The sequence below is a fragment of the Trematomus bernacchii genome, unplaced genomic scaffold (assembly GCF_902827165.1).
Source record: "Trematomus bernacchii unplaced genomic scaffold, fTreBer1.1, whole genome shotgun sequence".
NCBI classification, from domain to species: Eukaryota; Metazoa; Chordata; class Actinopteri; order Perciformes; family Nototheniidae; genus Trematomus; species Trematomus bernacchii.
In genome coordinates, this window is record NW_022987851.1 from 1,544,108 (window position 1) to 1,557,050 (window position 12,943).

The 12,943-nt window shown below is 38.1% G+C and overlaps 1 protein-coding gene across 2 annotated transcripts in view; it reads left to right on the forward strand.

The window, feature by feature from the left end:
- Positions 1–574: 574 nt before the first annotated feature.
- The window catches only part of bcas3 (BCAS3 microtubule associated cell migration factor), a 325,389-nt gene continuing 313,020 nt past the window's right edge, over positions 575–12,943 (forward strand). For both annotated transcript variants that reach the window (XM_034113221.1, XM_034113222.1), the window contains exons 1-6: positions 575–654; positions 1,650–1,742; positions 2,087–2,141; positions 3,593–3,668; positions 6,081–6,187; positions 12,828–12,909. In XM_034113221.1, the coding sequence (XP_033969112.1) occupies positions 1,672–1,742; positions 2,087–2,141; positions 3,593–3,668; positions 6,081–6,187; positions 12,828–12,909 (391 nt within the window). In that variant the 5' untranslated portion in view covers positions 575–654; positions 1,650–1,671. The remainder of the gene's footprint in view (positions 655–1,649; positions 1,743–2,086; positions 2,142–3,592; positions 3,669–6,080; positions 6,188–12,827; positions 12,910–12,943) is intronic.

The window sequence follows — 12,943 nt, forward strand, 5'->3', positions numbered from 1 at the left end:
GGAATGAATATAAGTTGGGAAACTCCTCATGAGAAAATTCATTACCATATCACCTTGCTATTAGTCAAGAATAATGGTTATGGTTACCCATTAATAAATGAAGTTATTATTTTTGAGAGCTATGAGATGGATTTTGTGAGAGCTTTTTCTTTCTTCTTTTACAAAAAAAGCACTACAGTACAGTCGCATTTCTGTTTGCTGGTTTAGGAAAAAAGGAATTGCAAATGTAATAAAGTAAAAAAATCTAATTCAATTAAGAAAAAAGTTTAAAAGAAAAATACAACTAGTAATATTATTAAAATAGTTATTATAATAAAGTAAAATAATCAAAAAATATAAAATAAGAATGATTTTGGAGACCGACTTTTTCAGACAAGTAGTTGTAGTAGTTGTAATTATTGTATTGCCTATTTGTAAGACATGTAAGAGACTTGTGATGTTTCATTTGTCAAATGATAAGACAATGTGACGAAGGCACTAGTCCCGCCCTAACTGTCTGCTGATTGGGTAGACAAAAACGTTTCTGCGATCGGATTGGCTTCCCATAACAACACAGTTCCGCAAATCCAGTCTGTTTTTGTTTTGACACCGTTATTGTGAAGAGCTCTTCACACAAGTCCATAAGAAAGGACACAGTCGTCATTCTACACTACGGTTCGTAACTATATCTACTTGACAATACAGTCTTACATTACTCGACACATGCATGTCCTCTTGTAAGGCTCCGGTTGTGTCGTTTTATCACTACACGAGAGTTTCTTAAGCTAATGCTAATGCTAGCTAAGTTAGCTTCAGGGTCCTTATCAGACGACATCACTCTACCGTTGGTTAGACAATAGCCATAATGAGTCGATTTGACAGTTGGCAAGCTTTGCAGGTATTAGCCTTTTCTTTGCACGTGTGTGAGGCATACATTCAATGAAAACATGCTTACGATAATATAGGTTAAAATAGCTAAGCTTAACAGTATGGCAGGCTATACAAGAGAAGCCATATGTCGTATATCTTAGCTCTTTATTTTAAAGTATGCTCTCTCAAGTAAAGACACAGTATAGGATGAGACAACAACATAACATATGCTTCTTATTCTGGCTGCACTTGATGTTGAAATCCTCAATATGATAATGATGGGACTAATTTTTCTGTAACATTAATGGTGTTAAAGCATCCCTATCAACATGTATTTTTCTTAAAGTCAGTACAGTGCGCTTCTGAAACTATTAATGGATTAGATGGTCAACAGTACATTGCTTGACAAGTTTAATTCATTAAGTGTTAGTCATTTATCAGCAAACATGTGAACATCCTCTGGTTCCAGCTGTTGAATCGTTTGCTTTTCTTAGATCACTAACATGGAACATCTTTTGACTAAAGCAAAGACTTTGAAGATATTTCATTGAAATGTATGACATTTTGCTGGGGATTTTTTTTGTCTAAACAAATATTTTAAACATTTCAAATTAAGAAGCTGAATCTGAGATGTAAAGAGTCAGGCAAAAATTACTTCTACCTGTCTTTCACATGTTCTTCTATTTGCATGCTACAGGGAAACATTCGGTGCTCTACAAGTTAGTTCCAGGGCAAATAAATGATTAGTTTTATTTCTATGCTGCTGTCATAATAATATGTGATTTTTGTACCTTTTTCAGGTTAAAAAATACAGGTGACGAAATGGCATCGGACTCCCCATGCCGACCTAGTCGCTGTGCTGGAGGGGTTCTGGTGCGGGCACAAGCTGCTACGTAAGGACAGACATCAGCAATATTTATTTTATTAGAAATCACTATTATGATTCTGTCTTTCCATCCGTCTGTCTGTTTCCCCTTTAAAAAATCATGTTCCTGGGCACCAAGGACAAGTCACACTCTGCTTGAAGAAGATTGATGTTGCATATTTTCATGTCATCTTTAGAATATGTTTTTAAATTGCACCACTTTAAATGTTTCCCCAAATGATATTTACTTTTTTCAATATCATTTAAATCCACTACATTAAGTATCTACATGCAGATAAATACATCTATACAGCTTTAGAAAATTGACATTTTGCTGGGCTGTCAATCTAAACAGGCTGTTTTTTGTCACAGGGAGCAGTCTTACATGGAAAGTGTGGTGACCTTCCTGCAGGATGTGGTACCCCAGGTAACTTTTTGTCGGCTGTTTCAAGTTTCTTTTATCCCAATTTATTTATTCTCAACAAAGTCAGTATGCATACTGAGAAACACTTCTAGTCTGCTGTTTGTGAACACTTTTGTCCCAAATTTCGAGCAATGGTGCTAGAAAACTCACTCTTAAAACGTATGCATTATTACAAAAATGATAGACAATAAAAAAACGCACTCTAGAGTAAAGAGTTTAAACATATAAATTAATTTGTAAGTATAGTTCAGTAAAGTTTAAGTTAAGATCATCACAACAATGTTTTTTTATGAACAACAGAGGCCTGTACTACGAAGCTGGATTTTGGCTTAGCGAGCTAACTTCAGGGAAATCTCTGGCTTTCCGGTCCTACGACGCTGGTTCTCTTTTTAGCAGGCTAGATTTCCATGGTAACTTATGCTGAGCGGCAAACCTGCTCCGGAGCAGGTTAGGTGGCAGGCTAAGAGATCAACTCAGTGAAAGCACCGCCTGCTGACCAATCAGAGCTCCGTGTGCGGAGTTTAAAGCGATCAATTCATATTACAGGATAGAGGAAATACAGAAAAACTGCCGTTGCAGGAAAGACGGCCGGCAAAAATCAACTGACTGTGTGAACGTGAAAATTAATAGAATATCCCCTCCCATCTTCAGAGCAATCTGACTATTATAACATTAGCGTTAAGAAAGCTTACTTAAATATCTGCCACAACATAAGTAACCGGATCAGAGTAACATTAAGTACAGTCCGCGGCACTGTGAGTGCAGACGTCGATGTGTGCCATTATCATTCATATCATATCACATCATAATGTATCATATATTTCCTTATTTGAGTCAGCTTCTTGAGCCGTATCTGGCCGTGCAACACTCAGTGTCACATACTGTATGCAGAAGTATTATTTTAAGCAACACATTAAGTTGATGAAACACTCGAGTCAAATTCTCCTAATTAAAGTCAGATCCACTCGTGTCTTGGACGGGGCAGTGATATCATAAACCTGTTAATGTACGCATTCAAACACTTTTTCTTTTACCAGCTGTATTCACCTTGCAGGTGCAGCTATGTGGCTTTTATCCTGGATAAAGTGTTTAAGTCATGGATGTTTAAAGTTCAACTTCTTCATATTTGACTAATATTAAAGTTCACTTTTCATTCAGGAAGTATGACGCTGCGCTGTCAGTACGCTTCTCCGTGTTTGAGATTGGTCGAATGCTCCAAATACCACCCCTTTCATGTGAACGCGCACCTAACTAGATAGGACACTGCTGGCTTGAGCGATCCACTTGATAACCAGCGTCGTAGTACAGCTTAGCGAGAGCGCGTATGTTTTGGATTGGGCCAACCGGCTAACTCAAACATATCCAGGTTAGGTTGAACCAGCTTCGTAGTACAGGCCTCTGGTTATGGGAATTGAGTTTGTTTGTTTGTATCTTATCTGTCTTCCGAACAACAGGCATACACTGGAGCTCCGCCCACTGATGAAAAAGAGAAAATCATTTGGGTTCGATTTGAGAAAGCTGACATCAACGGTAAGTTTGTAACTCTCTGACAACATCAAGTTAGTTTAGTTTAGTATTTAAAAAAAAAGAGAGTTCTAACGGCATGGTGTTCTTTATTTAAAGTTACTGCAGGGAATCTTAAACTGGTTAGGAAACAGTTGCAATGTCATTTCTTTATTTTGTTCTACTGTAGTATTTGCTTTTGCTTTTGCAAACATAACATGGTCCAAAACACCCCAAACCCTTTTTGGTTTGAAAGAGTTTGGTGCTGACAGCAACTCAAAGCGAACCGTCCATGTTTCCTGGGAACTAAAAGGGATGCACTAAATCTATAAACCATATTATTTTCATGTCGACGCCACTTGCTCATCAGAAGAGAAAAACATTAACAGGCCCTCACACACACATCAGGAGCAATTTGGGGTTCACTATCTTGCCCAAGACATTGAGGTAGCATCTGGGGAGATGACTCCTTATCATGTCTACACACCAAATCATACATCAAAACATTACATTTTATGGGTAAACAAGGCATTAACTGTCATACCCTCTGCTGCTCTTAATCATCAAAACTCATCATATAGAAAAGGAAAAGAAAGGACGTAGAAAAGAAAAAGGGAAAGGACAGGGCTGTAAAGGTCAGTGTTGGGTGTAACGCGTTACAAAAGTAACGGAGTTACAGTAATGTATTACTTTTTGCTGTAACGAAGTAATGTAACGCATTACTAATGCAATTTGGGTAATATATTACCCGTTACAATTCTCATTAACGCAGTTACAACTAATTTTAACCCGAAATGAAATGGTGTTTTGTTTTTTAAGAATTTACCAACATCGCGAGACATTCCGACACCAGAGAAATTGTGCGGGTAGATTAGTAAGCCTGGTGTTTACCCTTCAGGCTCATCAAGATCCCTCCGCTTCGCGTCGGGTTCCCTGATCAGCCTCTCGGGGGTTCTTTTCCCCATAATGACCGCCTCGCTGCACATTATCCCGCTTATTACACGACCATATACTAAACAAACTGCAGAGCCCATTCCGTGTTCCTGTGATTGTTTACTTCCTCTCTGCCTTCTTCTGGTGATTTATCTGACGTCCAGCGCTCCGTCTTTTAATCTCTTTTCCTTTCTCTTTCTTGATCCTCCTTAGCAACCTTCATTATAGTCCTTGACAGTGGTCTGTACTACTGTATTAACAACGTGTCACATGTTAAGAATTTACAATCAGAATCGAGTATTCAACTAAGCCGTGTAATAAAAGTTGTTAGTAGCCTTAATGGCCTACACAGTTGTTACACCACATTGCCCTTCACTGGATGTATAATGAGCTGCACTAAACTACATTTTAGCATTTAAAAGACCTAGCCATTCTTTTGCGGTTATTTTGGTAAAGTAACTCAAAAGTAATATAAAAGTAGTGTAACTCATTACATTTCAGAGACAGTAATATTGTAATGTAACTTATTACTTAAAGGTCCCATGTCATGGCCATTTCTACTGATCATAATTCCATTGTTGAGGTATACTAAAATAGATTTACATTGTGCAATTTTCCAAACTCACATTGGTTTCTCATACAGCATCTCTGTAAACTATGTGTATTCACTCTCTGTCCTACACAGCTTGTTGGATGCATTCCATTTCTAAGTTCTTATGATATACAGAAATTAGGATTTTACTGCCACAGATATACTGTATTAGGTGCTGCTCAACAAGGTTCAGACTCAGACTGTTACTTCTCTGCTTTGTTCTCTTATATGGTCCTGCTTTAATTCTCTATGTGTAGTCTTCTAATAAGAAGTGTGAGGGTCAGGTACTACGTTTCTTTCAAACCTCTACTCTACTGCTCCAGTAGTGCTGTATGTCCTTTGAGAGGGACTTGATCTGAAGAGTTATGCAGGTATCGTGGTGGAACTTGGTCATCAGACTCAAGTGAAACTCCATAGTCACTCAGGTTTCCATAAAGATGAAGGCTGCTTCTTTCCCTTCGCGGTGATGATGGAGTTTTATCACAGTGTGGAAGCGAGCTGCTCCATGTGTGCCACCCGTGTTCAGGCGCCGGTGCTTGGAGCTCACCCATCTACGATCTCAGCCTTTTTTTTCCTTTCCCGACTGCACAACTATGATGTTTTCTGACAGCATCTTGCACAGTCGGGATCCAATTGTTATATCCAAATCTGCCATCAGTCAAAAAATACACGCCTGTCAGAGAACTCAAAATGGCATCTGGGTTAATTGCTTTTACAGTAGGTTGCTCAAGGAACACATTTTGCCATGATAACACACAATAAGACTTACAGTGTGCAAACAATACGAACGTCACTCGTACACTGGTAATGAAGATAATTAAAACATAACTTTTTAAAATATTAAACCATTTGTTTGTTTATTATAGTACTGGATGATTCAAGCATCTGCTAATTACACCTTTCTTTCTGCACAGACACCGCCCGCAATCCAGAATTCATGGAGATGCACAGTGGAACTACTGACCCTCCTCTTTGCCTCATGATTGGCTACACTGACGGGATGCAGCTCTGGAGCGTATCTGTAAGTCACTCACCTCATTTGCCTGTAATGCTTCAACCTTTTTACATTTTCAAACAGGAGTCTTTGTGCCATAACGTTTCATGTCAAGCACAAATTCAGATGGATATGTGTAACAGTCAGTCATTTGGCTTTCTATATAACGATATTTGGCCATAGCTATATTGTACCCTACTAAAAAGTTGATAAAGATTTTAAAAGTGAATGCAAAATCACTATGACAAAAACAGTAGATATAGTTCCAGAAATAGTTTTCATTGTGCCATCAATAAAATATGTCAAAAACAGGCCTGTTTAGGACTGGTGAAGCTTAACTCTACTCCTCTTCAATGTTACCAAACTGAAAAACTAACCTCAATGAAGACTTTACTTTATGTCTCGAGAGACAGTCTTTAAAATGGATTTGGTAATGGAACATTGTGTATACATAATGTCCATACTGAGGTCAGTCAAACCCAAGTCAAATAATATCCACTGTCCGGACACGTAGCTTAAGAAAAAAGCAAACAGGAAAATATGTACTTCTTTGTGTAGTGGAATGAATCAGTCAGAACAACCCTACTGACTGATCTACAAATTGGGCTACTCTGATTTACTGGATGTCACCTGCCATTGATCAAGTTTATTATTATTTTGATCCCACATATCTAGGATGTGTGCTACTGTATAAGTTAACCATGTCACTAGTTTTACACATGACAAATATTAACTTTCCATGCTGTAGTCAAAGCATTTTCTTGAGATGCTCTCAAATGAAACACAAACCCAAATGCTAAAGCTAAACAATGAAATATGCTGATAAGGGGTATCTAGAACAAATTAAATAGTTGTTTTTATCATTTCATATTAACCAGTTATCAATGCTTGATCTCTGCTTGGTTTGGCTCTTTTCCCCGTTTAAATTCAACACTGTGTTGTAGTACATACCTTGTCCACTAGGTAGCGACGTTGACCATGTAACAGACAGTATTTGGTTCCAACAGTAGCACTAGCTTCGACTCAGAGCTGCAAAATGTTCCAAGATCTAAAGGTTGTAGAGAAAACAAACGATGAGTAAAGATGCACATAAAGAAGATTTGGTGTGTAGTGGGCAGCGATTGATAGGTCATACATCTATCATTGGCAGCCAGATGCAGCCAATCAAAACGTTTATTTTTAGTTAAGCTTAATGGGAATTAAAAATAAATAAGTGAGTCTGACGTTTTAGCAACTCTCTCTCTCTCTTTATATATATATATATATATATACTGTACATATATAGTGTAACCAAATCAACGCATTAAATGAACGCAAATCAAGGCATAGAAAAGTATTTAATGTTTATGTTATTCATCAATGTACCAATGTTACTAAGTTGCTGCATGTTAAATAATACTATGTAGACAAAAAGAAAACATTTCTGTGATACAGTTAAATGAGTATATCAGGAAAATTGTCATGAAGCATTGTTGTAAAGATGAATAATAACTGCTCATTCAAGTGATGCTTGTTACAGAGAAGGACTCAGGTCAGAGATAATCAGGACAAATTGGGGGATGACCTCGCCATTGTGTATCTGAGCGCCCCATGGGTTGGAATATAGATAGTTCTCATCCTTTCAGAGGAAAAATATAAACTACCTCTGAAGTGTATATCAAAAATGCTACCCAATAAACACAACACAAAAGGAGAAAAGTAGTCATAAGGCCAGAGAAGGGTCGAGTGTGTCAATTTATCAACGGGGAATAATTGCTCAGGGAAATGTCCGTCCCCTGCCTTGAGCAATACAGCTGAATAGTCCTGGTCTTTGTGAAACTCAAGAAGCAGTGCCATGAGCACACCACGCTGCACTGTAGTACTTCCTAACACACTGTAAGTGTTCTGTTTGGTTACTATTTATTTTTGGGAGTTGCATTTTAATATATATATTTGTTATTCAAGAAGGGTATCGCGACTGGGTGATTGTAAAACCTCAAAACTCTTCCCAAGCTAAATATTTCATTCAGAAAATGAACTTCTTTGAAGTCAGTCTTGGAAAATCATCAGAAGATTCTCTGCTCTGTGACTTAATAAAGTTACGCACACACCGAGTTTTGCCTGGCATATAGAAATGCAAACTCTACATATATCCTTTCAACAACATAGTCCCTTATCAGTGTAACCTTAACCGCGTGATCATCCACAGTCTGTGTGTAAAAGGACACACTCTTACTTTACCTTTGAACATACACTTTGACGTGAGCTCCTGTGTTACTCACTCTCACTGTGTTGTTAGAGTGGTGCATGAATGAGTCCTAAACCCGGGAATGAGTTGGCATTTTAGATCTTCTCATTTCCCAAGTCAAGAAGTCAATGGTTTTTTGAACAGGTTTTTTCTTAGAAGCCTGAAATAAATTCTATTGTTAGCACCAGCTTATGACATTTTTACGTTTAGTTTCAGGTGAATTTCTGAAGCTTTTACGTGTCTTTGAAACTGCGGTTGATAACAAGTGGCTGAATGAAACTATTAAATGTCATCGAGCCGAACGCAAGTCCGCCTTTAGCTTAGCGGTGTTGACGTGTAGTTTGTTTATAGAAATACGCTAGCTTTTTTCACTTTTGCATTTACGCTTTTATAAAAGTGGTGTTCATTTTTGGAGATTATCCCGCTGAACAAAAGCTTTGAGTGTCAGAAGTTGCCACAGATTTTAATTTCTGCAATTTTCTCAAATCCAATGAAACAAACGTATTGCTTTTTGTCGAGGAATCCCCTGCAAAGCTAACTTTCAGGTCGGCCTTCAAAATGACGTCATCCTTGCACAGCTCTATATTGGTCGAGCAAAGGATTACAGCTGTTTTAGCCACACTACTCACACCCAGTGAAAATATAAGCTTGGTAAGGCTCTTCTGCCTTTCACTTTAATTAGAATACCAATTCTGATTCACACAGTGCAGAAAAGCATGTTATCACACGCTGTCTTCCGTCATTGTTTTTCTTTCAGTTTTGAAAGTTTATGGGATGTTCCTGGGTTGTGTTTTTTTGCAGGGTTTTAAGTAAGCACTGAAGGTGCCTCGGTCTCTAGCTCTTGAGTGGTTGTGAAGTGTTTGTGACATCTGCTAAACCAACACCCTCTGTAATGGCCTGGCAGGCTATGAACATACACGTGTACACACACTTTCACACACTTGTGAGAGAGCGACTTCAGACTAGTTGTATGGATGTTGACAGAGCTGTTAAGGCGATGAAGATTACTGCCGCCTAACACTAAAGAGGTGTCATCCAGATACTGATAAAAGGCAGACTGTGGTGGACTAGTTGTCTGTCTGCATACGTGTTGAGATAATATACCTGCTTGGAAGAAAAAGTGTCCGCAGTTTTTGTAATACAGCTACCAAACTGCAAGTTTTTTTGCTAGCAATGCATTAATGGGATCACCTGCTACCTCCCAAACAAAGTTCTTCACTCTTTTCTTCAGGAATTTCAACACAACTATTTAAAAAAATGGACAGAACCTCATAACAAAATGGGTAACTTCAGGGAACTTTACGCCAACAGATTGCTATCTTTATTTTCTTGAAGGATTGTAAAAATGCTGGGATTCTGATGTTATAATGGGAAGTAACTCACGGCTAAGACTTTCTCACAGTGATGATATCAACATTTTAATATTTTCCTAAATTATACCTTCCATTTGTTTGTTGCTCATACTTGCCTTACATCTTTTCTTTAGTTACACACATGTTGGCTTTTTCAGAATGTTGTGGTGATAACAGTTGGACAGAAAAGAAGGAATAATTGACGTTGGTTATGAAATTCTGAAAAGTATTTCAAATCTGCATCTTGCCCTCATCAGCGGGACAGTATTTTTAAATGTTGCAACAGTTACAGTGTTACATTAAAACCCAATTTAAATGTAATGATAAATAATACTGGTTGGACCTGTAACCCGCTTTCCTTTAATTCAATTTATTTCCAGATTTTAGTTAAGTTCTGTGAACATTTAATTATAACAATAGACCAATCCAACATACCTAATTCAAAATCACATGGAGGATACAACATTACATGACATGTAATTGAGCTGACCTTTTAATCCGAAGCGACGTCCATATACTTTTAGAACCATGCCTACAGTAGCAATTTGTTGGTGCCCAAGAAAACGTTAACATTTTGACTGCAGGGGATTGAACCATCAAGCCTCTGATTGGTAGACGCTTATTCACCCCTATATGTAACTATTGCCTCAAATATGCAAACATGGCCACATTCGCTATATTTAGACAACTAGCAAATCATTTGACAATATATAAAGAGACAAGTTGCAACATCCTCACGTCGCTTCAGCTGTACCTTTTATCAGGTCAGCTGACAGTGAGTGCGATCCTGAGATGCGTCACATAAAAAGTAAAATATAGTTATTTTTTGGAGCAACATTATAAGTGGTGTTGCATTGTTCTAGCTTCATGTACTCTTAACGTTTTAGTGCAGCGTTTTATTAAAGCCCATAAACGAGCACCTGTTACCGTCCGATCCCCGAAGCACCTGCTGCCTCCAGACCTCCAATATGTTCAGCACTGTGTCAGTGAGCACACTCACTTGTGAATATGCCCTAGATATCTGTTCACAGCTTATGGTATTACATTTGAGAGATTAAAACAGAAGAGCAGACACTGTGTTTCCACAAAAAACATCCAAGCCACAAATGAAATGAATATAATGAATAACCGTGGGCAGGGAAAACAACTTTGAAAAAGCAATTTGGCATATTGCATACGCCGTGCCACTAATGTAATGGTGGGAATGTTGTTGATGGCAGTGGATGTCACACAGAGCCATGTAAGGCGAGGATGAGCAGTGGGGTAATGCACAATAACCCGGCGCATTAACCTCTGGCCCTCCCCTCTTCCTTTTTAATCCAGCAAATTCCATTATTCTCCCTCCCAGATCCATTTGCCTTCACAGGAATCCTCCCCTTCTGCCAACCGCCTTGTATTCCTGCTATCCGTGCTGGTAAAACCTGCCCGTGTCTCCAGTGTTAATCTACCACTACTGGGTTTCAAGCACTTTGAATAAAACACAGCTGCAAATCCGCCACTTTGGAAAGGCTACTAATTGCACAAAAAGAGCGATCATCCCCTCGGATGGGCTAAAAGACTTCAAACAACTAGATTAAAGCACAAGTAAAGTGATAATGCATGTTTCGCTGTAATTTAACGCATAAAAGAATAACAGTAAGTGGGACATTCTGCGCTCAAACAATGTGCCAGTACACACGCTAGACACAGGCCACTGACCTCATATATCTGCGTCATCGCATATGAACACATGAAGCTTAAACCAGATTGGGCAGACACAAGCAGATATCAATTTAAATGCACATCCATTTAAATGATTTAAACAGAAATGCTTTCAAATCCTCTTTAATATGACAACCTTTAGTGTTTATCCTTAAATGTCTATACTAAGCTTGTGCACATGTGCTGGAATGCACTTGTTACACTTGATCTGTAAAGTGGGTTGATGAAGAGAAGTTATAGGGAAAAAAACACTCAAAGCACTTGCGATGATCATTAACTGTAAAAGCATTAACACTTGAACAAACAGCTTTTGTGTTTTATTTCTTTCCTTGTGTAATTGAGTCATTTTGGAGTAGTGCAGTGATGATGTATCTTTGTAGGCAGACCCAGAATTGAACTATTAGATTTCAGTATTTTGCAATAAAGTAAACTTTTTCGCCAATACAAGTTAATGTTACTTGTCACGTTTAGCAGGATAATCTCGACACATTAACACTACTTCGTGATTTTTGAAGCCTAATGCAATCATCATCAGAAATGAAAAGCTAACGTAATACTATAAACAAACTACATCATGTTCACATGGCTGTACATCACCGCCGCTATGCTAAAGGTAGACTTGTGTCGGCTAATAATGTTAATTAGTTTCATTTTTTCACTTGTTAGCAACCATCGTTTTGATGACACATAGAAGTTTGGACATTCACAAGTGGGATATTTTTGCTGACACATTTTATGTCATTTAACACAACGGGAAAATCTCGTAAGCTTGTGTTAACTAACAGACCATATGTCATGCTTCTAACAACAAACGCGTTCAAAGAAACCATTGACTCAAAGACAACGGAACGGGAAGTGATAAAATGTCATTTCCGAATTTTAGGACTCATTACTGAACCAATATTGAGTAGCTGTTGATACATTCGGATATTAAGAATTGTACTTATGGGTACCAACCACATTTTGTTGTTAGTAATAGTAGACGAAGAACAGTAATAGGTAGCTGCTATAGTTAGCATCCTATCTGACCAAAATGAGTAAACACCGAGACGTCAACTGCCGGGCTCTGCTGCCCAGTTTGTCTTGCAACGTTATATATCATTTTACTTTACTGTCTGTTTTTAACACACAGTTACAGGGACATTCCAATTTTCGGCTGTCAGTGTTGTCTTTGGAAATGCACAAGTAGGTCTAAGAATTAAAAAGTACTCTTTTAGAATCGTAAAACTATCCTGTATATATTTTTTGGTTTGTTATTTCTTTCATTAGTGAAAGACTTCTTTTGACTTGTACTGTTGAACTGTAATATCAGTCTGTACTTTTATATGTCAAATGTATAATTTATCTGTATATGTTTAATATATTTTCTTTATTTCATTTCTTTCAGTTGGCAGGCGAGGCCCAGGAGCTGTTCTCAGTACGCCACGGTCCTGTTCGAGCGGCGCGCATCTTGCCAGCTCCTCATATCAGTGAGTATCTTCAGTATTATACCCTTGCTGTAAT